The 24,679-nt window shown below is 60.0% G+C and overlaps 1 protein-coding gene and 1 long non-coding RNA gene across 2 annotated transcripts; one reads left to right on the plus strand and one right to left on the minus strand.

Annotated features, from left to right (window-relative positions):
- Window positions 1–602: 602 nt before the first annotated feature.
- STARD3 (StAR related lipid transfer domain containing 3) lies at window positions 603–24,309 on the plus strand. Its single transcript, XM_064524707.1, has 15 exons — window positions 603–738; window positions 8,664–8,946; window positions 11,910–11,987; window positions 12,264–12,341; window positions 12,431–12,484; window positions 12,587–12,704; window positions 13,824–13,922; window positions 14,706–14,758; window positions 15,566–15,658; window positions 17,134–17,196; window positions 18,296–18,391; window positions 18,915–18,994; window positions 19,391–19,495; window positions 20,818–20,911; window positions 23,291–24,309. The coding sequence occupies exons 2-15, from the start codon at window positions 8,731–8,733 to the stop codon at window positions 23,393–23,395; spliced, it is 1,332 nt and encodes a 443-aa protein (XP_064380777.1). The 5' UTR covers window positions 603–738; window positions 8,664–8,730; the 3' UTR covers window positions 23,396–24,309.
- LOC135330616 (uncharacterized) lies at window positions 17,169–21,687 on the minus strand. Its single transcript, XR_010392594.1, has 2 exons — window positions 21,247–21,687; window positions 17,169–20,135 (listed from the first exon to the last, which is right to left on the minus strand). It is a non-coding gene; the product is annotated as an uncharacterized LOC135330616 (long non-coding RNA).
- Window positions 24,310–24,679: the final 370 nt, after the last annotated feature.

Below are 24,679 nucleotides of genomic sequence, written 5' to 3' on the forward strand. Positions count from 1 at the left end.
GGACACGTGTGGGACAGGGGGCTGGACGTCCAGGGGCATCTATGGGGCAGGGGGCCCAGGCGTCCGGGGACACATGTGGGGCGGGGGGCTGGACGTCCAGGGGCATCTATGGGGCAGGGGGCCCAGGCGTCCGGGGACACATGTGGGGCGGGGGGCCAGGCGTCCAGGGGGCATCTATGGGGCAGAGGGTTGGGGCAGCCCAGGCGTCCAGGAGGCACCTGTGGGGCAGGGGGCTGGCGGTCAGAGCTAGGCATCGAGGTGTAACAGCCGGGGAGATGTGGGGCAGGGGGGTGCGGGGTGGGACCCACATGTCCAGGAGGTGACAGCTGGGGAGATGTGGGGCAGCGGGTTGTGGGGTAGCACCCATACATCACCCCCCCAGTGGGGGATGGTCCCTCCCAGCCCCACATTTCCCCCCCCGGTGGGGAATGGTCTCTCCAGCCCCACATTCCCCCCCCCCGGTGGGGAATGGTCTCTTCCAGCCCCACATTTCCCCCCCCGGTGGGGAATGGTCCCTCCCGGCCCCACATTTCCCTCCCCAGCAGTGGTTTCTCCCCTCGCCCCCCCCGGTTGGACCCGTCCGCCCCCCCCTCCGCTCCCCAATGGTCGGTGCCGGCGCAGCCTCGCTCCGGCGTTTCGCTTCCGGGGTCAGAGGTGGCGGCGGCGCCGCGCGGGGCCGGAAGCGGCTCGCGCCGGGGTCTACTTCCGGCGGGGACCTGGCACCGGCGCCGCCAGCAGGTACCGCGGGCCGCGCCGGGGCCGGGGGGGCGGCGGCGGCCTGGGTGCGGGCCCGAGGGCGCCCGGTCGCCGAGTCCCCGTGGGAACCGGGGCGGGGGGGAGGATCGCGGCGGTGCCCCGGCTGCCGGCGGGGTCGCTCCCCGGCGAGGCCCCCCCCCCAGGGCCGGCTGGGTCCCGGGGTCTCCGGGGGGGCCGCGGCGGGGGGGGCCGCGCGGGGCCCGGTGCGCGGCCCCTCGGGCGTCCTCGCCGTCAGCTTGGCCCGGCGGTGCCGTTCGCCGCCGGGGAAGGGCGGGAAGCGGCTGCCGGTAACCGCCAACGGGCCGGACGCGCGGCTGGAAGCTTCGCCGCGGTTTAATAGCGGTAATGACCCTCCTCGCTCCGGGGACCTCGAGGCGCTTTCACGAATATCGGCTGATCCAGCCTCGCGGCCCGCCCGGGGGGGAGGCGACGCCCCTTCGTAGCCGGGAGCACGAAGGCACCGGAGACGGAGCGGTTCGCTCGAGGCCGCAGTGGGGCCCGGGACCAGCTCCCCGCTCGCAGGCGCCGACCCGAGCGGCCGAGCCGGGAATATCGTGGGGGCCCGCCGTGGTTTGCAGCCCGCGCAGCGCTATGCCGTCAACATCCCTTTATAACCCGGAGGGCTGCTGCCCGCGCGGCCTTGCACGGTCACGGGATTTGCTATTTTTAGAGGCTCATGTTGCAAAACATTTTGAGACCCTGAACTATGCAGACGGGGGAGAGGACGCGCGCGGGGCCGAGTGCTGCTCCGCGGGGCCGAGCGCCGAGGCCTGGCCGCTCTTCCTCGCTCTCCGTCTTCCTGGGCGGTGGCGGCGCGAGAGCTGCTGCTCTTGGGGGGTGGCGGAGGTGTGTGTGGGGCTGGCGATGGCAGGCGCTGCGGTTGGGGCTGGCGCGCCCTGCCCTGCCCTGCCCTGCCCGTGCCGAGCGCTCGGTCCCCGAGGAGTCACGTGCGTCGCGTCCGAGGATGCTCTTAGCTGCGGGATCTCGCCTTCCTCTCCCCCGCGCTGCAGGTAACTGTCGTCTTCCAGGCTGCGACTTGAGCGACGAGATCCCAGGCCCCGGCCTTGCCCCCGCCCGCCCTCCTCGTCCTACCTGCGCTTTTCCGTGCGTGTGACTGTCGCGGAAACACCCCCGCCGCTCCGCTTCTGGGGTCTCTGCCGAGACCTCGAGCTTTGTTCCCTGGCTTTGGGCGGGCCGCCTGCCCGGTGTGCTGCGCGGAGGAGCCGGCGGCTCGAGCGGAGGCCGGCCCTGCCCTCTGCGGAGGGGCGCGAGGCAGGACGCTCCCCGAACCGCGGCGCTGGCAGCAGTCGCTGCCCTCTGCCAGCCGTTATCTCCGCTGCGATAAAAGCGGCGTGAGGTTTTTCATGCGGTCATAAATCTGCGTTGTCTGGAGCACGTCTGCCCTGTCCCTCCCCGCGGCACCTCGGAAAACCCCGGCACTTGCCGTGCAGGAACTGAGTGAGAATTTGCTGAGATTTGAGTCGCAGTACAATGAGATCTGGCCGCAGTTTAGTGCTTTATTAACGCACTTCTGATGGCGGCAGAGAGATCAAAGGCTCTCTGACGAGCAGGGCACAGAGCGAACCGCAGTCCCGGCTGGGCGGCGAGCAGGAATTGGTGGTTACGGCTGGATGAAAGGAGATGGGAGCGTGCACGGTGTGGGATCCGGCCGGGGCACGCACAGTCCCTGGCACCGGGCATCAGATCCTCTCTTTCCCTGATCCCCGCCTGATCCTTGCGGTGTTGTGGCACCTGCCGGGTCCCTTTCTCTGCCCCAGCTCCTCGGGGCCGGCAGCGGACCAGGGTGGGGAAACCATCGTGCCCTGGCAGCACGTGGTGTTAAGGCCAGAGCTTTCTGGGGTGACGTTTCCTACGCCTCGCTCGGGACAAACTTTCCTTCTAATCTTTGTGTGAGGCCCTGAGAGTCTCCTCGTTACGGCTGCTCTATAAACCGGAGCTGGCAGCTGCTGGCGGCTGCTAATAAAAACAGTGACTAATTACGTCAGGCCTCGAGCCTTCCTCGCGCGCTTGCGAGGCCCCGCGGTGCCAGCCCGCGTGCCGGAGCCTCGCAGCTGCTCTCGGCGGCAGGAGCCTTCCCGGACGTCCAGGCAGGCCGCGCGTCTCGCCGGCTTCCCAGGCGCGGGGACGGCGGAGGGCGTCGGACACCAGCCGTGGGCCCCACGGCGGGGCGGAAAAGAGGGGCGGGGGGGAGAGGGGCCAGGCCCAGAGAGGCCACGTGGCTGTGGGGCAGGAGCTGGAAGACGGGGTGAATCAGGGGTTTGGGTGACTGGGTCGTTGCCGAAGCGTTCTGGGAATTGTTTTGGTGGTGCGAAGCGCTAGCAAGGCGGGTGTTTCGGTGGGGTGTCACCCCGGGCGGCCGCGGCTGTGAACGGGATGCGGAGAGGCAGGCGGCTGCGGGGAGACGGTGCCCGGGTCTGCGGGGTGGGGCACGCTCCGCCGGCCGTGGGGCTGCAGCCCCTGTGCCCAGGCTGCTCGCTGCAGGGGCTGCTCCTCGGGGCGAGCGGGGCTGGCAGGGTCCCACCGCGCCCGAGTTTGGATCGGTCCCGGGCGGGACGACGCCAGCGCTGCCGGGAGCGCCCGCGCTGCTCTGCTTCGTCGCCTGGGCTCCACGGCGGGGAAGCCGGGCGCGGGGACGGGGAAGTGACCCCTCCGTGGCAGCGTTGCTCAGAGGAGCAGCTGAGTTGACACGTGACCCGACCGCAGCCGGATTTTTTCGAACGCCCTCTGACAGGGAGTGGGAGCACGCGGCTCCGCGGTCCCTCGGGAGCGCTTCCTCCAGCCTGACACATCGCGCGGGAGCGCGGCTCGGAGCAGAGCAGGCTTAACGCCGCCTGCTTCCCGGGATGCAGGGAGCCCGCAGCTGAGCTGCTCCTGCCCTCGGCGTACCAAAGGTCAGGTTGCTCCGAGGCCAGGAGCCTGCCTCCCGCCAGCTCCCCAGGGCGTGCTCTGCAAATGGAAAGAGTGGAGGGGGCAAAGGGATTGCAGTGAAAATAGCCGCCTGGCCGGGAGCGGTCCGTGCAGGAGCGGCTGGGGCTGGGGGAGAGCCCGCGTGCCGCTCGGAGCGAGCGGTGCGACAAAGCAGCGGCACGCTGCCTCTCGCCGCCGTGCGAGGAGGCAGGGATGAGTGGAAACACGGTCGAGCCGGGCGCGTGTGTGTGATCTGGGCACGCTGACGGGGTCCTGCGGCGGTCTGTACCCCTCTTCCGTGGCGGAAGCTCCTGCCTCCAGCCACGGCGAGAGCGGCTGACGCAGACAGCCCTGCCCAGCGCGGGGGAGCGAGCAGGCGTCCAAAGGGCACCGTGAGCGCGTCCCGTAGGCTGCGGGAGCCGGGCAGCGAGAGGGGAGCTGCTGGGGGAGAAGCCCCCTCTCCCCCAGCCGAAATCCCGCCTCCAAGTGACACGTTGCCCTTTTCACGCAGCGGTCCGAGAAGCGGAATTTTCCCCTTTCTGCCTTGGGAAGTGGAGAGGGGGATGAGCTTGCCCGGGCTTTGCACGGACGCACCTTGTAACCGCTCCCGCCGGGACGCGGCGTTTGGGCGGCGGGTTGTTCCCGGCCAGCCTCCCCGAGACCGCTTGGAAGAGCAGCACTGCGTGAACAGCCTGGCGCTAAGAGCTCATCTGCCTCGTTGCTGTTTCCTAAGGGCCTCTGCCTCGCAGCCCCCCTCGTCCGTCCGCTGTGCCACGTGGGGGCAAGGCCAGCCGTGCCGTGGGCGCTGCCAGGAGCCGGCGGGTACCGTGCCCAGGACGGTGACCTTTCCCAGCGTAGGCATGGGCTCGAATTAGCCCTGGAAGGTGCTTTAAGGAAAGCTACGAATTGGCACTCTTAAAAATCGCCCCCAGACCGTGCAGGGAGAAAATCACGCTGCGGAGGGCTGCGCCATGCCTGTGTACCGCGGCCTGCGGCTTGCAGCGCGTTTGTGGGGCGCTGCGCCGCTCGTAACGATCGGAAACGCGATTGCCGTGCGCTGACAAAACTGCCTTAGCACGGTGCTGAACGATGCCAGTTGTGAACGTTATGGAGCCTGTTGAGCCCTTGCTGGAGAAGTTGGGATTACTTCATATTTTTAGCGAGGTCTAGCATCTAATTTCATGTTTACCTTTTTGCTCTAAAGGCACCTCTCCCCTCTAGGAAACTCGGACACGTGCTAGCAGCTGGCAAAGCATCTGCAGCGGGTGCCTTTAAAAGGATCCTTCTCTAATATTCTCCAGGCGTTTTGTCTTCTGATGCGGCATTTGGTGCAAAGCCTGTAACTATCAAAAGAGGTGACATGAGAATTAACTGTTAAAGTAATCATATGATCTGAGAAGACACATTAATAGGAAGTCGGGGGCGCAGGAGGCAAGGAGAAGCTATGTCACAAGATGGAAAAGCTTCTTACTGTAAGACATGTCATTAACATGCAAACGTGTGCTAATGAGGAGCCTGTGATTTGAATCTGTAAAAGAACAAGTGGAAGGGGCTGGCGGTGCTGGCGCTGTGTGGGTGCCCTGGCCTTTCCCGGGGGTGGCCCGTGCCCCGGTGCGGGTCCCCGGTGTGCTCCGGGGCCGGCGTCCCGTTGGGATGGGGCTGCGCGGCGCGGGCCTCTGCGGCGGCACTCGCCGGTATTCGCACTTGGCGTTCTCTCGGGATTTCATCCGATACTTAGGCTGCTGCTCTGCGTGTTTGCTTCCCACTCAGCTCCTCGGCCCACTCGCTGCCGGGGGGAGAGCGAGGCGGGAGCGCGGTGCTCTGCCTCGTGTCTCCCGGGCACGGCAGCCGCTCCTGCGCCGGGCCGGGCGAGCTCGGGAGCCGGAGCAGCGGTCACCGAGGGCTGGGCGAAACGCCGCCTCTTCTCCCGGCGGTCCGTCTGTCTCCGCCGTCCCTCCTGGAGCTGATACGCGGCTCCGAGCAGCCCTGCGGGGACGGTCCCGCTCCGCGGGCGCTCCAAGGCCACCTCCTGCCCCGCAGCACGCCCAGCACGAGAACCGCTTTGGGGGCACGGTGATGCCGGTGTCCCGGTAGCGAAGGGGAGGCCGGGCGGGGAGAGCACAGACACATCGTCTGCTGATACGGAGCCTCCTGACTCCGGCTCCTAGATTCGTCCTCGCTAGGAGACGAGGTTAAGGGAGAGGCAGTGACCAGCTCGTGCTCAAAACAGGGAGCCTGGGCAGCGAGAGGAAACCGAGTGTTTCCTTAGGGACTTTAGAGCTCCCTTTTCACTCAGCAGAGCCCTGGGGGGTCCCTGGTACGGTGCCCCCCGGACAGTGTCGTTGCTGTCCCGGGGTCCCCCAGGCAGCGTGAGCCGCTGCTGCCGTCCCTGCTGAGCTCGGCTTCCCCGGTCGGCCGGGTCCGGCGTCGGAGCAGCACTCGAGGGCCCCCGAAAGCAGAGCGGCGGCTCAGCTGCAATTCCAGCGCAGAGGATGTCTGAATGCATAATACAACACCAGGATGCTCAATAATTTATCTGTCACCCAGAAAAAGGCACATTGAAGCATGCTCGGGTCCAGCGCTGCTCTTTCTGCTCTGAACCCTGCCTGCCCGCGGGGCTGCTGGGCCTCCTCGCTGGTAAGGATTTGAGATTTCCTTTTTAAAAGGAGCTGAGCAAGGTTGGGCATTTCATGCTTCAGAATTAATGTCCAGGTCGTTCCCAAGGCATGAAGCAAACCAGTCTCTCCATATCTCTCTCCATCTGGGCTTAAAATGTTTCGGCACAGTGCTGCCCTGTCCCGCTGTACCTCGCTTTTACTGCTCTGAAGGTAAAACCCTTGTCCCTGCTTCTTTCCCAGAAGCTGGTCATCAACGTGTTACTTCCAGGACAGGCACGCTTCTGAAGCAGCGTCAAATCTCCTCCGGAAAGTTGCATTTTAATAACCGATTGTTCAGCTGTGCTGCGGGAGCTGCGGACTTCCCGACGCTCGTGCCGGGCGCCCCGGCCGGCTGCGTCCCATCCCGCGTCCCTGCCGCCGCGGAGCAGCGTCGGTGCCGCTCGGCGCCCGTCTGGGGCCGGGGCCGGGCCGTCTCGCAGGGTGATCTTAAAGCGCTCTGAAGTTGGGGGGGCTGCGTAAGTGCAAAGCGGTGTTTGAGCGGAGACCGCGGTGACACTCTGCCGGAGAGAGGGAGGCAGCCCGTGCGTGAGGCGATGCATTATTCAGCGCTCACAGATGTCTCCAACTTTTCTCAGTTTGAGACGGGCCGCTCGCGCGGAGCAGCGAAGGGCCGCGGTCGTCGCTGCTTATCCGAAGTGACATGTCTTCCAGCTCCTTCCGAAGCGCCTCTGCGCAAGAGGAGCAGCGACTTGACAGGAGTCCAGCTTCGTTCCCTTTCCCCGGGGGCTGGGACGCAGAGCTGCTTGCACGGGGAGCCGCGACTGCGGTGACGGATCGAGCTGCGGTCAGGGCCGGCTCTCGCGGTTGTTCCATCCTGGAAGGGGCTCGGCAGCATCTCTGGCCTCGCCCGGGTCCGTGGCTTCCCCCTTCCCGCGGGTCTGGCTGCCGTCTCGGGGCTTTTCTGCTCAGGCAGGGCCTGGCCGCAGCCTCCTGCTCCCAAGTGCGATTTGCCTTAGACAAACCTGATCCCATTCGGATCCTGGAGAGAGCAGAACTGCTGGGACGGTGGCAGCGGTTAATGCAGCAATGAGTCCAGCTCCTGGAAAGCAATATGTCCTCGAGCATGGGTATTTTGGAAAGAACATGTTCATAATTGTGCCTTTGCTGTGGGTGGCTCGGAGATGGCAAAGCCGGGACCGGCGGATGCCTGGTTTGACCTGTTCTGGCATCCTCCTCCCTTGTTTGTCTTGCCTGGCTGCACGGTCCATTAGCGCGGTCGCCTCCGTGTGCGTTGCTGATGGAGGGGAAAATTTGAATACAATGGCTGGCGAGGCTGCCCGAAAACAGGCTGCAGAGCTCCCCACCTCGTGCGCACCCGACCTGCTCACGTGGCTGTCCCAGCGCCCGGCACTGCCAGCCCCCGGCGGCTGCGACAACAGGCAGCCGTTTCCCTTTCTGCTTTCCTGTTGCACCGCTCGGCGCTTGGCCAGAGCCGGGCAGCTCGGAGGGGTGTAAAAACCAGCTCCCTCTCGGCGACGGGAGCAGACGCCGCTCTCGACTGCGGGGGCGGAGAAGGGGCCGATCTGCAGCCACACGGTGATCAGATCCTGGAGCTTTGCGGTTTGAACGACGTTTGCGTGGCGCAGAGTGTCCAGCCCCTGTGCACGTCGCGTCCATCCCTATGGACGAGGCTGTTGCAGCGGGGGGGGAAGTGCCGGGTGGCTCCGGGGGTCCCAGGAACGGCTCCTTTCGGTGCTCGGACCTCTGCGAAAACACCCCGAGGCCCCTTTCCCTGCTGCCATGGCATCTCCGTGGGGTTTGCCATCTGCTGCTTTGACCGCTGGCTGTAGCTGCCAGCTTGGCTTCCCATGCTGAGAGCATGTTCTGGGTGACTGACTCTGGATTGAAATGACACTTTCGAGCGACTCCATGGACCCTCCTGCCCCCTCAGCCTTTTGTGGCCGCTCTTTTCTGCCTGCAGCAAGCGTGGGGAAGGGGGTCTGCGCCTGTGCGGACGAGCACGGCGTACAGGGGGGACGTGGGGCAGGAGGGAGAGCCCTGGATGTGCTCGCTTCTGAGAGGAGGCTCTCCAGTAACCTGAGAGCCGGTGTTAGCCGCTTCCCCCAGCGGTTATTCAGAACGGACAGGATCTGGCAGATTTGGTAATAGGAATATTTGCCCTCAAAGGGGGAAAGGAGGAGAAGGGGTGGTGAGCGCATGCTTCCTTTTTGCACTTACATGCTTCTAGCTGACAAGAGCAGTGATCAGGCTGGGTTGGGTGTCTCAGTCAAGACTGCAAGACCTAAGAACTTGTCCCTGCTCATTTTGAGGTCTGAGGGTCCCCGTCGTGTCTCCCCACAGGTGATGCACTGACCAGCTCGCAGATGTTGCCCCAACTGACGTAGGCCCCAAGTTGCTTGGGCCAAGGATGAGCAAGCCGACAGACTTGCAGCACGACCTGGAACGAAGCCTCCCAGCCATAGCGTCCATCAGCACTTCGTTTTCCCAAAGCCCAGGCTTTTCTCCATACTGTTATTTCTCTCCGGAGAAGAGGAAAGCCATCTCAGACGTGAGGAGGACCTTCTGCCTCTTCGTCACCTTTGATCTGCTCTTCATCTCTCTGCTGTGGATAATTGAACTGAATGTAAGTCGGGGGAAGCAAATGCAGGGAGTCTTTCTCCTCTCAACATTACGCTTTTTTAATTCAAGTCCATCTGCATTAATTGCTCTGTTTCGGAAGTCTTGGGCCCAGTCCTCGTCTGTTCTTGCTAGTGCTCTGCTGCTTTGCACCAGCTGAGGAATCAGTGTGCGGTTAGTTATAGACTGAAGTCCGGCTCATTTCCTGCAGCCAGGCTCTGTTGTGGCTGTCCAGAGTCGTTAACGGCATCGCATGTAACGCTCTGTGTCAATAGTGTAACGAGATCCGTGGCTGGTGGAATCGCCAGGTTGAGCAGTTGGTCAGATTTCCCTCCTGCTCCCCTTGCCTTAAGTGAAGCTTCCTTCTGCGTTTGCCAAGCAGCTGCCAGCTTTGCTGGAGCTTCTTGCTCTCGAAGCATTGGTGGAGCGAGGTGGGATGTGTGGACAGACCTTCCTCTCACCCACCCAGCTGCTGGGCAAAACCAGAAACGGCTTTGAGCTGTGGTCCCCACATACTGTTACTAATCTCAGCTTCTGAAAACCGGTGATGCAGCTCAGCCGTCGGGGTGGACTAGCGAAGGGCACCACAAGTGGTTTTGGTCCTCTCCGACGCTGCCGTCACACCCGCGCCGGGGTGCTGTGTTTGCTCACTGTGTGAACTGTTCCAGTGAACAGGGAAATCCAGTTTATTCACTTCTGTCCCGTCAGGTTGAAGTTAGTCCCTGGGCTGTATTTTTATTTTATTATATTTTATTTTTTTGGAACTGGTCCTGACTAGTTTCAGCCGTGTTGGTGACAGGTTTCGGGCTGCAGGTACTGCGTGTCCTACTACGGAAAAAGCCTGAGCAGAAAGGCAAGATGAACAGATAGACCCCACCGCTTCTGCATGCGGCTCTCGTGGTGTCTGGCCTTTATTTATCAGCACCGGATCCTGCGCTCGCTTTAGCGGCTCTTATCTCTGTCCTGTTTATCTCATGCAGTGTCTGCACTTAACAGATTGTCTCGGCCAGCAGTTCACTTGCCCTGCCCGCTGCAAACAGCAGCGCAGTGCGGAGAGCCGGGAGAGACCCCTGCCCCCTCGCAGCTAGGAGAAAGCAGCTCTCGGCCAGCATTCCAGCGGTGCCGATGGTATCGCGCGCCCGGCTTGGACCCCGGCCTCACGCTCTTGTCTCTGTTGTTCTCTGGCAGGGTGCTTGTCTGCAAATCAAAAAATCCAGCCCTGGAGGAATAACGTGGTAGCTTGGTCACCAGGGTAATTTTGAGCGTAGGTCTTGCAGGTAACCATTAATGAGTGACTAAGTGGTGATATTTGGGCCCTGAGCGGAGATGCTGCATATTTAAGGCTATTAGGACAGCTTATTTGCCTAGTTGTGAAGAGCGACAAGTTTATGTCGTGACTAATGCTTTTTTTATCAAATGGTTCCCTTTGCTGCAAGATAAGCTGAGCAAATCAGCCCTCGTTAAATGCCTGCTGCCTGCAAACTGTAATTCTGCGAGCTTGCCCCTCTCAGAGATAGAGATGCCTCAGACAGTTCTTGCTCATTCAAGGTAATGGCGTTTGTTTAAACTGAAATGCAGCCCAGAAATTTTAATCCAAAGCCCTCGTTGTGCTCGTTCCTCGGGTAGCATCTCGTATTGGAGGTCTAATAGTGTTGGGAAGACGTTTTCAGTGGCAGCTCAGCAAAGCTGGCTGGCTTGAGTCCTGAAGCTACAGATCAGATAAAGCAATAGTGCAGAACTGCTTTGCCCCCCTTCCCCTGAATATTAAGCACCAGCCCTGACCTAGAGGGACCACTTCCCGATGGCTGCCTCTTCTGTCCTTGGACTGTCTGACAAGAGGGTGCCAGGACACCAGGCTGCCAAGAACTGGCCTGAGATCCACCAACTTGTTTCTCACAGATCATCAAACAGCTGTCAGCATATACCAGCTTCCAGGCCAGCTGGGCTGTGTTCAAACCAATAGCCTAAAGGTGAAACATTTGTTCCAGTTACCTGAGCCATTCACTTCCTCATAAACAGCAGTTCCAAGCTCCTGAGAACAGGATTTATGGTGTCAGAAGTACCAGGGCTGTCAGACCCCACGTTGTTTAGGGGTGAGGCAGGAGAGTGCTTCTGTGAGCCCTTTCCGCACTCCCATACAGTGCGTGACTTTGCCTCTTTTAGATTTCCTTGCAATCTCTGTGTGTGTGTGCCTGTCTCCAGTCCTCCTCTCCTCCCCGTTCCCCTTTGCCAATCCGTTCAAACCTGCTGGTTGACTTCCTCTGTGGGATTTCCCGGAGGGCGATTCGGTACTGCTGTGTTCCTGCTAGCAGTCGGAAGCCAGCTGGCGTGGAGGAAAGGGGAGGGGACCCCTTAGTGCTCTGTGCAAAGAGGACGATTGCAGCTTAAATTCCACCACGTTGTGGAGTGACCCCGAGAGCCCGCACGGGAGAGATGTTGTGAATGTCCAGCTCTGGGAGAAGCTTTGCCCGGTGGCTGCGTTACTGAGGTCGCTAGAGAAGCTGGTTCCTATGGCTTTTCGCTTGCTGTGTTTGCTCCCACATAGCTCCAGTCTGACACCTGAAACCACGTGTGAAAGTGGTGGGAACAAGTGGGAGATGTTGTCCAACGGCCTGCAAGGAATCAAGGGCCTCGGGCTGTGAGGGCTGCGATCCAGTGGCAGTGGGTGTGCCAGGCCAAAGGAGCTGGTTGTCAGTGTTAGAAAGCCTCCACGTAGAGGTGTTTAATGTACCTAACATTCCTGATTCATACTCCTTTGTGTGAAACAGAGGGTGAAATGGACTGTGGTCTCCTCCCATGGCCCTGTGTTTGCAGATGAGCCCACGTCATGCTTGCAGCAGGCATTTATATGCCTGATGCGTAACCTGACCTGAGAGTAACCTCTGGACGCTGCTTGGTTGGATTTTTCCTATCATTAGTTTCTTATCATTGCACTCAATAGCATTTTCTCGTTTTATGTCTTCCATTCAGACCAAGGATGGCATTCAGAAGAACTTGAAGAATGAAATCATCGAGTACAGTTTTAAGACTTCTTTCTTTGACATATTTGTGAGTATCCCAGATTGCCACAGGTGAGGAAATAGCCCTTAAGCAAGGAGTGGTGCAGCAATAGCGGTGCAGGGAGGATCAGCGCACCAGGGAGCCGGGTTCTCCCTGCAGCCTTGCTGCTGGCCTGGCTCCGTGCAACTGGGCAGGTCACAGCCCCGTGCTGTTGCACGGTTGACCTCCTCTGTCTGGGTGGCGAGGTCTCGTGTCCCTGTTCACACAGCACCTGGCGCAGGGGCAAGCGCAGTGACTAGTATCAATGGCTTCTTGTTTTTAAAGGTCTTGGCTTTCTTTCGATTTTTTGTGTTGCTGCTGGCCTATGCAATCGTGAAACTGCGCCACTGGTGGGTCATAGCGGTAAGAAGGCAATTTTCTGCTTTCAGTTTTCGGTTTTCTCTCTCTGCCTAGAATTTGCGGGGTCTGAGATGTGTAATTTTATTTTTCAGGTCACTACATTGGTATCCAGTGCCTTCCTGATTGTGAAGGTCATCCTCTCCGAGGTTGGTTTCCTTGGGCTCGCAGGGGATTGCTTTGTGATTACTTGATGCTGCTATTTTCCATTTTGTATAAACTCCCTGTGGTTTTTGCTCTCTTCCACTCAGCTTCTGACCAAAGGGGCTTTCGGCTATTTACTTCCTATCGTCTCGTTTGTCATTGCTTGGCTAGAGACTTGGTTCCTGGATTTTAAAGTCCTAACTCAGGAAGCAGAAGAGGAACGATGTAAGTACTTTGCTCCTCTCTGGTAGGAGTTGGCAAATTAAACTACCAGGCCTGGGGTTTCTGCTGCTTTGGCAGCACCTTGACAGATATGACATTTATGGGGAAGCGATCTCCAGGCTGGCTGCGACGGTAAGTGCCTGACTCAATTTTGTTATGGTATATAAGTCCCTTCAGGGGAAGAAAATACCAGATTATAAAAAGCATCTTTTAATTGGGTGGAGAAAAGCATGCCAAATTCCCCAATGTCTGAATACTGAAGCCAGATGTATTGGAAATAGAGCTCACCTTCGCATCAGCGAAAATTTGAAACATTGGGACAAATGCCAACAGGACTGTTGGACTCTCCATCTCTTGATACTTGTCTTCGGATTTGGGTTGGAAACCTTTAAGAAAAGGGTGCTTTAGTCCAAAGCATATTACAGGGGCTCAGTATGGGTTATGGTGGGTGAAATTTTACAGTCCCTGGTTGTTGAGTCTTTCTGACCTAATGCTTTACGAATTACAGTGAATTTCTGAGCACCTGTAACTTCCAAGGATCCTTCTGGGCAGTCCAGCCTGGACTAACACAGCTGCCCATTCCTGAAGCAGCAGTGCTTATTACAGGCAAAGGAGTTTGTCTTTCTCCCAGTCTTAACTGACGAAAGACGACTGGGAAATGGCACATAAACTAAGAAGTATTCATCAAGTGAGACTTGATCAGAAATGCATTGACTGACTGGAAAACACCAGAGGATGTTTGGGTCTTGCAGGGAGGCTTTAAGATGAAAAATGATCAAGTGTTTAATGCCTCTATTGGATTAGGCTCAGGTTCCAAATTGCTTCCAGGGGAAGCTCTTATTTAATTAGATGCTTAATCGCCTTTGGATTTGACAGGCAAAAGAGCCCATTGATCTCCATGCAGATAAAATGTCTCAAACAAAAGATGAGGCAATAGGAGCTGAAAAGCTTGTGGGCTGGCTGGTGTCAGTGCGGAAAGACTAGCTGCGTCTGGAAGAAAGTGGCTGGGAGGGTGGTTAAATTGGGGTGGATTTGGTGGAGGGAGGGACAGGGACCCCAGGACCCCATGGCGTGGAGGTGTTGGACATTGCATGTGTGAAACGCTCGTGTTTTGGTTCCCAGGGTACCTGGCAGCCCAGGCCGCGGCCGCTCGAGGCCCCCTGCTCTACCCTGGAGCCCTCTCGGATGGGCAGTTTTACTCCCCTCCGGAGTCCTTCGCAGGTAACGAGCTTTTGCTTCCCGTTCTGCCATAACCTTTCTGGGAGCCGGGCTGAGTTGTTTGCTGAGCTTGTTCCCCTTGCGACATTCCTGCAGGGTCTCCTCACCCCTATTATTGCCTCCTCTCCGAGCCCTGTCTCGTTAGCCCAGCCCTTGGCAGCAGCCGGTGGCAGGGCCTCCAAGAGCTGACACTGCAAAACGAGCTCCCTGCTCCTTGCGCGGCGCGTGTGCCCGGGCAGAGGAGACGAGGCTGTGCTGTCTCACCGCTTCTGTGCCGTCTGCAGAGTGGAGTCAAACTTAGCTCTGCGTGTCCAGCTTCGGCCCGATGGGGAAACTGGAGCATTTTGTGGTGTTAAGATTAAAAGCTCTTAGCTGTGGCTGAAGTACTTGAAAAATGTTGCCGTTGGCTGAGGGTCCAGGGACAAGTCACCACGAGCGGGTGAGGATAAGAGTTGGCAGTGTGCCGCTGCGCTGCGATACTGCTCCCGCGTGCTCCGGAGGTCTCCCCGGCTCGGGAGCGGGGAGGCGTCAGCTGGAGCAGTTGTGCTGGAGGAGCTGGCACCCAGTTCGTGCCCAGCTGGGGAGCAGAGCAGCGTGTCAGCCCGCCGGGGAGCAGAGGGGTCCGGGGCAGTGTTTAGGGTGGCGGGTTGGAGTTGCCCCTGCTGACAGCCCTTCCCATCAGATAAGGTGCAGGGGTCTGATGCTGTCTGTCCCCCACGGAAAGGTCAAAGAGAGAAAGGACAAGTAGGATCTCAGTTCTCCCCGTTAATTGTATGCTTCCCCTAGGGTCGGACGAGTCGGATGAGGAAGGCGCAGGAAGGAAAGCACTGACAGCACAGGTAAACAGCACAACCCGGCCCCATCTGGCTGATCCAGGGCTGCAGGCTGTGAGGGCACCTGACAACCCCGTGGCCCCGTTAGGGTGTTGTATCTGCCAAGGGCCAGGAGTCCTTGTCCCTTGTTTCACAGCCTTTTGTTCTGAGGGAATCTGGCTGATGCGCTCTGCCTCGCTCCTCAGCACCAGCCTGTGCCCCACACGTCCTGGGACCAGGCTAGTTGTGGCTGCAGCGGGAGGGGGCCCTTTGGGGGCCTGAATCTACTTCCCCGGGTCTTGGACCCTCCTCTGCAGCATCCCACAGGGGTCTGATTCTGGCTCCATCCCCTGCCTGTCTCTTCCTCCCCTTCCCTCTTCGGTCCCTGGTTATGTGGTCGCTGCCTAAAGGGGCATCGTCTCAACCATCCTAGCCGAATTCTGGCAGGCGAGGCAGGCTTCCACCGCCCTGGGGTCTGGCCGGGCACAGGCTGCTTTGTGCTGTTTTCCAAGTGGTTCTGTTGCGGTGCAGCTCCAGACCTGGCGCTTCAGCAGAAAGGAGCTCAGCACATCTCATAGCCCTTCCCTGCTGGAAACCCTTACGCGAAGGCAGGAGACTCACTGGTAGACACAGCTGGTGTGTGGATACAAGCCAGGGCGGGGAGCGTGACTTCAAGCTCCAAAATGAGGCCTCTGTGACCTGAATTAAGAGGTTTCTGCAGCGTGGTGATGGGAGATATCCCTTTTCCCTCTGCCAGCCCTGGGCGGGGGAGCAAGTCTTGCACACTTAGGCTTACAGCGAATCCAGCTAGTGAAATGCTCCCTTCTCTTCTAGGAGAAAGAATATGTCCGCCAAGGCAAAGAAGCGATGGAAGTTGTGGACCAAATCCTAGCCCAGGAAGAGAACTGGAAGTTCGAGAAAAACAATGCAAGTGTCCCCCCACCCCACCTTGCCGTCAGCGCTGCCCGCAGAAAGCACGGATGGCTTAGCAAAAACTGGAGGACAAATGGGGCTTTTGAAACCTCCTTGCGACATGAAAAATTAACAAGCGTTACAATTACCTGATTGAATTAGGAATCTATTCCAGTTCAGTTAAATGTAAAATCCCCTCTTATTTAATTAGACGTTTAATTACCTTCCTGTTTGACAGGAGAGAGCCCGTCGCTCCTCCCTCTCGACGGCAGGCGGGCAGGGGTGGACAGCTCACCTTGGGCAGCTGTTAGGATGCGGAGCTGTGTCTGCTGGCGTGGGGAGGAGCGGAGGCGTGCTGGCCAGGGCGGCAGCGTGGGAGAGCCCCGCTGCCGCAGCTTTTGCCCCTGCTCCCCAGCGAGAAGCTTTAGAGTGTGCTGAGGTCTGGGAGACTCCGGCCGGGTTGGGGTCTGGCCTTCTTGGCCTGCTTTGGGCCACGTGGGAGCAGGAGCGTGCAGGGCACAGACTGCTCCTTCCATCCCGTCCCATCCCACAAAGCTGCTCGTGTGTCCCCTTTCCCAGGAAAGGGACCTTGTGGGTGGCGGAGTGTAAATGGGGACATGTCCCTGCATTACATCCTCTGGCTGTCATTTTGCAAGTGGCACCTTCAAAAAGCATAGAGGTGCACAAAGCAAAGCAGGCCCTGCCCTGCCTGTCTCCTCACCCCACTGCCCGTTCCCGGAGCTGCAGCAGAGTTTTCGGGGGGGGGGCCTGGGGCTCCCTTCTCTCTCTGAAGGGTGGAGAGAGAGGGGCAGTCTCTCTGCCCCCTAGAACCAACCTTGCTTTCTGTTTGTGGGCTCACAACATGACTGAGGTGAGAGTCCTGCAAACTGCAGTCTCATCTGGTGTTTAAAATTCCCCTGTCAAGTGATCCATTGTTTGATGCCAAACTAGCTGGGCAGATTGTTTTCTTTATCCAAAGGGGGATGGATTTAAATAGACTAATCAGAGTTTAACACAGGGCTAATGATGAAAGGTTATCATCTGTCCATCCCTAACCCCTCCAGGGAGTCTCCTCTCAGATGTAGGTAACAACAGCAGTGTTGGCAAACTATCCCCTCTCTCTTATGGTGGTGTTGGTAGCTTGCTACAAAGAGAGTTTGACCTTGAGATGGAGTTTGCAGGCTGGCATGAGATGGATTCTTTCCCTGTCTCATCACACTGCTGCCTCCCTGGGTGTTGTTTTGTTTATGGAAATTTGTGTATGTGCATCTGAAATGTGTTCAGTGCAGCTCCAGGACTGGGGCTTGCTGCCTTGTGTGGGGGAACTGGGAACAGTTCAGGGCTGAAGATGGTCCTTCAGCACGACGCGTGAGGCAGTCTGGCTCCTGGAGCCACAGCACAGTGTTTGGAGACTAGCAGACTTTACCCTGGAGGGGAGCAATTAATTTTCTCTTGCCAGCATAAATGTAACCCTCTCATTTCTTGCACAGGAGTTTGGTGATGTTGTTTACACTTTTGAAATACCTTTCCATGGCAAGACCTTTATTTTAAAGGTAAGAACCTTTCTGAATCAATTCCTTAATCTGTGCGGTACAGGCAAAAACTGACTGCTCTGCTTGGAACCACAATTCAGTTGAGGCTTCACGCTCTGTCCTGGCTCTGGCAGGACAGGTCAGTCTGCAAAGCACATTCTCTGTGCTCGAAGCAGATGAACGACACTGCACGCTCTAGGGACTCTCTCCAGGAAAACCCTTTGGCTGGCAGACAACCTCCCCAGCAAATATGCTGGGCCCCCGTCTCTGCTGGTAGAAGTGGGAGCAGGTGACTGTGAGACTCGCTTCCAACCCCAGCATCTAGGACTAATCTGACCAAGGAGGCTAATTGCAACTAATTGCCAGCAAGACCAGGGCTGAGAGTGCGTCTGCTGCTGCCTGGCATTGAGAAGAGCTGCTCGGAAGTGCCTCGCTCCGTGCCCTCTCGCTGGAGTGGCTTGGCTGTAAACCATGCTTTAATGAAGCATCGGTGCTGCGGTGGCTTTTCTTTGTTCCAGTGCATATGTTGCCTTGCTGGCAGGAGCTGCCAGTGGAGCAGCTCTATTCGAGAGGAAAAGCTGGATGGTCCCACTTTACTGCATTAACCATTCGCCTCTGAAGATCCTCTGTCCCACGGGGATGTGGAGGAATGAACGTTGCCTATGCTGAAGCTCAGGGTAGCTTTCCAACAACTTGCCAGAGCGATTGCACACACCAGAATTGCTGATAAACTGGGATGAGGGTAGGAGAAGAGCCAGCCTGGGTCGGCCCCAAGGTCTGTCTGGCTCGGCACGTTACAGACCAGTGCTTGCTCCTTCTTGTACCTGCCGTAACAGCCCTTCCACCCAGCACGCTGCACAGGTCGCGGCAGGCAGCAGTTTATCGTTTGCCTAAAGCTGAGGTCCCTGGGAATACGAGCACTGTGGCAGTGGGGCAGCCCAGCTCGGGGTAAAGAGGAGCTGAGGAAGCAACCTTGGCTCTGTACATGCTCGAGCCAGGCCAGGCTCGCTGCTCCCCGCCTCTTTTATCCCAGTTCTTTGTGATCTGTCCTGCGCTCCTTAAAAATAATCTTAACGAAGGGGAGCAGGGGACTGGCTAACTGCTCTGGCTCTGTCCTCAGGCTTTCCTGCAGTGCTCTGCTGAAACAGTTTACCAGGAGGTTATTCTCCAGCCTGAGAAGATGATCCTGTGGAACAGAACAGTGGCAGCTTGCCAGGTGAGCGTGCCGGACAAAGATGGCTTAATCACAGGAGCTCCTTGGAGCGGAGAGCTGGAGCTTCCCAGTCCAACACCGGCTGTCGGTGGTGCCCAGGCCCTACTGGAGCTTAGCTGGATCTGAGTCGCTGAGGCGTTAAATCTCTGCCGTTCATCCGTACGATCCGAACGCTCTGCGGTAGCCAGCTGCATGGATGTGCCCATCCAAAAGCCCATGAGGTGGGCAGGGAGACGGGCCAGCGGCTGCGCCAAGGCTGCTCGTGCTCGGTACGGTTTGGGCGTTTCGTGCTGTTGGCGTGGCAGGGATCCGAAGGCAGCGCCTGTGCCCTCCTCGGAGGGGCCAGCCCTGGGCCGGGGGACAAACGCAGCGTGCGCCCGCAGAGAGCTCTCCCTCCGGCCCCGGAGCCTCAGATCAGCTATTAAAGGTGCTCTGGCTGCTTTGAGCCCTGGTGCTGTTTTGAGGGAGGGTCTTTATCTCCGTGCTGAGCTGCAGGTACAGTCTGAGGAAATCTCTTTTCTTTCAGATCCTGCAGCAGGTTGAAGACAATACGATCGTCTCGTACGACGTAGCAGCTGGGGCCGCAGGCGGTGTTGTTTCTCCCAGGTCGGTTTATTCCTCTGTTTTGTACTGAGCCCCTGAGCATCATCCTAAAATACGGAGAGAAGCATCTGACGGTCGTGAGAGCGCTCTGCCCCAGCGGTGCCACTGTGCCGTGGGGGCTGCCCCAGTGTCAGAGGCGGGGTGGGCTGGCGGGGCGGGTGACGCTCCCAAAGGCAAGGAGCCCCCAAAGTGACCTCCAGAGGTTTCCGTCAGGAATCTCGGAGCTCAGAATCTGCCGGGGTCCCTTAGCCCATCTCCCCGACGGCAGTGCTAGGCTCCGTTTTGTCCACGTGTTGACACACCTCCGCTACAGCCTCTCCCAGCGGTCCGGAGTGTCTGATCTGCTCCATCAAAGTCCTGCGCGCGTTTTAAAGCAGTCAGTGCCCTTCCTTTGCTTAGGGACTTTGTGAACGTGCGTCGTATCGAGAGAAGAAGAGACAGGTACATTTCCTCAGGGATATCGACCACGCACAACCTGAAGCCTCCGCTCTCCAAATACGTCAGGTAAGAGGTAGATTCTACTTTTTAGCTGGTATTTGACACACACACTTTGCTTAAGCTTAGGGCAAAGAGCCACTTAAATGAAAACCCTGCTGTCTTTCTGGCACCGTTTGGAGGAAGCTGATCTATTTGTGGAACTAAACCTTGCTTCCCTTGTTCTTCTTCCTTTGTTCGAGAAACTCTCCGTGCTGTTAAGTGTTGCTTGGGCGTTTCCCAGCTCTCTGCTCCGAGGAGTGGAGGTGCCAACCAATAACAGCACAAACCCTAACCGAATCCGCATCCTGTTTATGTAACAGCTAATTCCCGAACAGGGACAGTTGCCATTTCTGAGGGGCAGTAAACAGCTGACTGTGTCTTTCTTTGAGCCTCTCAGATGCCTTTTGCTTCTCGTAAGCCAGTCACTGATTTTAAAGGCTGAGGACATGGAGAGATGGTCCCATGGGTGAAACAAGCAACTTAAAGATGGACTGAGTCCCAAAGTGTTGCCAGGTCTTTGGCCTCTCCCCCTCCAAAGGGACAATCAGCTGGTGATGGATCTCGGGGGCATTAGTCTCATCAAACAAGGACTCCTTGTTACTGTCTGCTCCGGTGCCTGGGGCTCGGCTGTGCCACTTCTCTCGCTGACTTTGTTTTTCCTAATAATCTGGTTAAAGTAATTGACATTTTAACTCAGAGCCGTTATAGCTGCCTCAGTCTATTTAGGAGCTGGGGACTTCAGGGTTTAGAAAATCTTTTTACAAATGTACGCAGCAAAAATAGTTTGTGTTCCTGAACAGGGAAGGGAAATCTGTATTTGGGCTGTGTGTGTGAGCAGAGCTTTTGTCTCTGAGACACATCAGATGGTGCCAGGAAGGATCTGGGGGATGTGAGGACAAGGCTCTCCGCGCTGAGCCAGTCCTGACTGCCAAAGCTTTGCTTGGGCACTCGGCTTTCCCGGGACCTGTTTGTTTGCACCCACTTCTACCAGGCTGGGCCGTGGAAGCCCCCCTCGGTGAGGAGCTGGCGTTGGCCGGACTGGCACAATTCGGAGGCGGGGGCTGCTCCGCGCCCTGCGGCAGCCCTGGCACCTCCATTGCCAAGGCACCTGTGGGAAACCTGCCTGCCGTGTTTGCTCGCGTGTCTGCAGCCAAACCAGACGCCTTCCCGGGCCCTCTGCACATCTGTTCCTGCCCTGCTGGGCTCCAGCCCTCGCTGCCAGGCGGAGGGGGCGGCTGTTACAGGAGCCAACGCGGGATCGGTGCGCTGCACCCCAAAGCGTTAGAGAATTGCGTTTTCAGCCAGCCTGCCAGCCCCCAGACTGACTCTGTGCTGCTCTTTCTCCCCAGGGGTGAGAACGGGCCTGGAGGATTCATCGTGCTGAAGTGTCCAAGCAACCCCAGGGTCTGCACGTTCATATGGATTCTCAACACGGACCTGAAGGTAAAGCGAGTTCCTTGCCGGTGTGTGAGCGCCGTGGCTGCATCCTGCCCGCAGCAGAGCTGCTCGCAGCACAGGCAGAGTTAATCAGCAGGCTCCGAGGGCCCCCGCGTAGCGCAGGACGCGTGCTGAGGGCCTGCTCCGTACCCCCGGGTGGGCAATACGGGGGCTGCAATCCTGTTGGCCACTTTCGAAAGCAGCCAGCGATTAGTCATGGTCATTATCAAAAGCAGCCCTAAAGGGACCTGAGTTCTGCTGGTAGACGTTAAGCAGCACCTGAAATCACCCTCGTTCCCTGTGAAGTTACCCCAGTTTGAGGTCTGGAAACCGTTCCTTACCTGACAGAGATCTTGGTTATGGGTTTCACATCTCTGTGTGCAGGGCTGGGGGAGAGGTGATTTTTATTCTCTCTGGGGACCAAAAATAGCTGGGCATGTGAGGTGTTGTCTGGCTGCTTGCTGCTCCCAGGAACCTGCTGAAGGGATGATTCACTCGCCCTTGCACGTCCCGCTCCCAGACACCTCCGTGCAAACAGCCGCCCGTGGAGCGCGGGGCTGGTGGCCGCTCGCAGGGAAAGGCTGTGTGAGATGACCCAGATCCGGAGTTATTTGTGGAGCTGCGTGTCGAGTCCTTGCTGGTGGCCTAGACAAAAGGCCGTGTACGACGGGAGCCGGGGTCAGGCGGCTCGGATCCGATCGGATCGGGGGGAGAGGTGCTGGGTAGAGCTGGCCTGTTTTCTTCCCCCGCTGAATCGCGCTGGGGTTGACGTGGAAACGGCGCTGCAGCAGCGAGCACAAAGGCTCCATTCATCAGCCCTGTGCCTGCAGCGCTGCACGGCCCCCTCCCCTCCCACGGCCCTCCCCTCCCACCAAGTAGATCAAGCTACTGCGTTGCTTGTAAAATGGTTTGAAAAGGATTTGCAAAAGCTCTTGCCTTGGCAGCCCCTTGGCTGGGAAGCGAAAGCAGGGGAAGGGCAGAGAGCAGCCGCACCTCGGCCTCGCTGCCCCTTGCACCGCTTGGCACGGGGCTTTGCGGCAGAGGTGTTTTTCCTTTGTGGATCTGGCTCCGATGCCTCTTCCGCCCCTCCGCTAACCGCCTGGTTCGGAGGGATAAGGATCCCCTTTGGCTGTGCTGGATGGGGCTCGGAAAGGCACCGCGTTCCCTCCGCTTCCCGGGCCGAGAGCGCTTGCCCGCTGCTGCTGGGAGAAACGCTGTAGCGGGCGAGCTATTAATAACCTGCCTCTTCGCTGCTTCCACCATCTTCCTGGTGCTCTGCTAGTGCCCGGGCCCCTCTTCTCCGCTGTCCTGCTATTTCCTCTGCCCCGGAGAAATATTTATAGCACATGGCTCATCCCTTCCCGCACCGAAAGGCGAGACTTGCGCTCGTGTGTGTGTGTTTGTGTCTGTGCTGCAGCCTCGCCCCGGGCTCGCCTCAGAGACGTCTGAAATGGCCCCTGGAGCAGCAGCTTCCCCGTCTCCCGCCCCCGCGCTGCGGAGCAGAGCCCGCGCGGCAGAGGCCTTTGCCGGGGAGGCCCTGGGCTCGGACCCGGGGCCCTGCTCCCCTGCAGCGCTTCCCTGCGACAGCCGGGACCGATCTCCTCCCGCCCCGAGTCCAAGGGGGATTTTCTCCTCTGCCTACCAGTCCCCCTGTGCCCTAGGGAAGGGGCAGCTGCCTGCCCCGGCCCTCCCTGCCTGCGCTTAATGCTGTGACCTGGGAACCTGCTCCTGCCCCCGGCCCCTGTGCAAAGCCCGGGGACGCGCTCGCGGCCCTGCCCGCGCGCTCTCCCCCGCGGAGGGAAGAAGTGGGCTTTTATGCCTCTCATACAATAGAGCACGGGATGAGGTGGTTCAGGTTGAGTCGTGCAGGGTTTTCTAGAGAAATCAAAGCGTGTTTCAGCTACTCCCCCAGAGCAGGTGGAAGCTCAGCGAAAGCCACCGCTCTCCTGTCCCTGGGCCGGGCCGTTCCCCCCGCACGGGCACCGCGGGGTCAGGAAGGCGGCCGACCCCGTGCCGTTTGCACCGAACCCACGGCAGCCCGGCCGGGGAGCGAAGGGCCCGGCTCCGGCAGCGAAAGCCGAGCAGCCCTGGGCAGGCTGCCCCGGCTCCCGCGTGCCTTCGCGCACGGCCTCGACGCAGCTGCGTTGGAGGAGCCCCCCGGCCCGGGGCGGTGCGGGGAGATGCGGGGACGGTGGGTTGGAAGCAGCCATGGGGCAGCCGCACGTGGGTGCCAGCCTGCCCCGTTGCAGGTGAAGGCGTTAGCTCGCCCGGGGCGCGCGGCAGCGGCTCGCTGGGCTTGGGTGCGTGACGCCGGGGGGCTACACGCACCCGCCGCCGCGGTGCGATGCACGCTCCCTCCTCCTACGTCTCTGTGTCTCTCCGCAGGGTCGCCTTCCCCGCTACCTAATCCACCAGAGCCTGGCGGCCACCATGTTCGAGTTCGCCTTCCACCTGCGCCAGCGGGTCGCCGAGCTCGCGAGCAAACCCTGAGCAGCGGGGAGCCGCCCTCGCCGGACATTCCTCTGCGGCCGGAGACGGGGCAGAGCCTCGCGCGGGCCGGGGGGAGCCGCGCCGAGCCCCCGCGGCGGCTGCCCCCACTAACCGAGCCGAGGCCGCGGCGCCCGCGGGTGCCCGGCTCCCTCTCCTGCTGCTGCTCCGCCTAACCGGGGCCCCGACCCCCCGACACTGTGCTGCGTGCCAAACCCGCGCTGCGAGGGCCGGGCTCGGCCCCCCCCTCGGCGCCGGCCTCCCCCTTCCCCGCGCACGGGCTTCGGGCCGGACCAGTGAACCCGGCGCCGAGCTCCCGGCGCTGCCGCCTCCCCGCCCCGGGGACAGAGGGGCTGGAGGACGAGGCCGAAGAGCAGGTGAGGGGGGGCCTCCGTCCCCCTGTCAGTCTGTCCTGGGGGGTCACAGATGCACTGGTGTCCCCAAGGGGGGGGGCTCCTGCCCCTCCCCACGTCCTTGGGACCTGGCACTTCTGCAGCCCCAGCGCACCGAGTCCCTGGGCCGGCAGCTGCTCGCGGGCCCCTGTGCTGGGGCTGATGCCCCCCCCGAGCCCCCCGGCTGCCCGGCACAGGGGGACAGCAGCTCCCCGCGGAGGCAGAGCGCGATTCGCCTTACGCAGAGACTTTTCTCCTTTTTTTTTCGGGGGGGGAAGGGGGCTGCGGGGGCGACTGCGGCTGCTTTCTACCTGCGTGCGCCGGTGCCGTGTTCTGCGCTATAAAGGGAAACAGCGCGGAGCCGCCCGCACGCGGGGGCCCGCGCCGGCAGCGCTGCCGGGAGCCGGGGGAGCGCCCGTGCCTGGGGCCCGTGCCATGCGGGGGTCCCGGCCCCTGCGCCCGGCCGCCCTGGGGTCCCGGAGCCCCCCCCGGCCGGCACCTGTCAAAATAAAAAGCCTTGCACTATTTGCAGCCCGTTGCTTTCCGCGTGCGACCTTTGTAACCCGATCGATCGAAGAAAGGTGGGGAGGAGAGCGGGGCCACGGGCGCTGGCCGGGGGCCCCGCTCCGGCCTCGGGGCTGGCTCCGAAGCATCCGTCAGCGCCGGGAGCTGGCCCCAAGACCGCCGGCTCGCAGAAGCGGGGCGCGAGCCCAGAGCTCGGCAGCTGCAAGGACGGGGCCCCCGGCCTCCGGTGGCCGTCGGGGTCATCGTCCTGCGGCTCCTGGCAGCTGCCCGCAGCATCCCCCTCGCTGGCCGCCGGGGCCAAAGCTTCCCGCCTCGGTTTCCCCGTGCATCCCCGCGGATGCGGGTGCCACGGGACGGGGACGTGGGGTGG

This window comes from Dromaius novaehollandiae, chromosome 22 (genome assembly GCF_036370855.1).
Source record: "Dromaius novaehollandiae isolate bDroNov1 chromosome 22, bDroNov1.hap1, whole genome shotgun sequence".
NCBI classification, from domain to species: Eukaryota; Metazoa; Chordata; class Aves; order Casuariiformes; family Dromaiidae; genus Dromaius; species Dromaius novaehollandiae.

Bases quoted from the DNA above. Each gene is read 5' to 3' on its own strand.
- STARD3 (XM_064524707.1), top strand. From the start codon at position 8,731: ATGAGCAAGCCGACAGACTTGCAGCACGACCTGGAACGAAGCCTCCCA. The intron at 12,342-12,430 runs GTAAGAAGGCAA...TTTATTTTTCAG, and splicing joins GCCACTGGTGGGTCATAGCG to GTCACTACATTGGTATCCAG. The intron at 13,923-14,705 runs GTAACGAGCTTT...TGCTTCCCCTAG, and splicing joins CCCTCCGGAGTCCTTCGCAG to GGTCGGACGAGTCGGATGAG.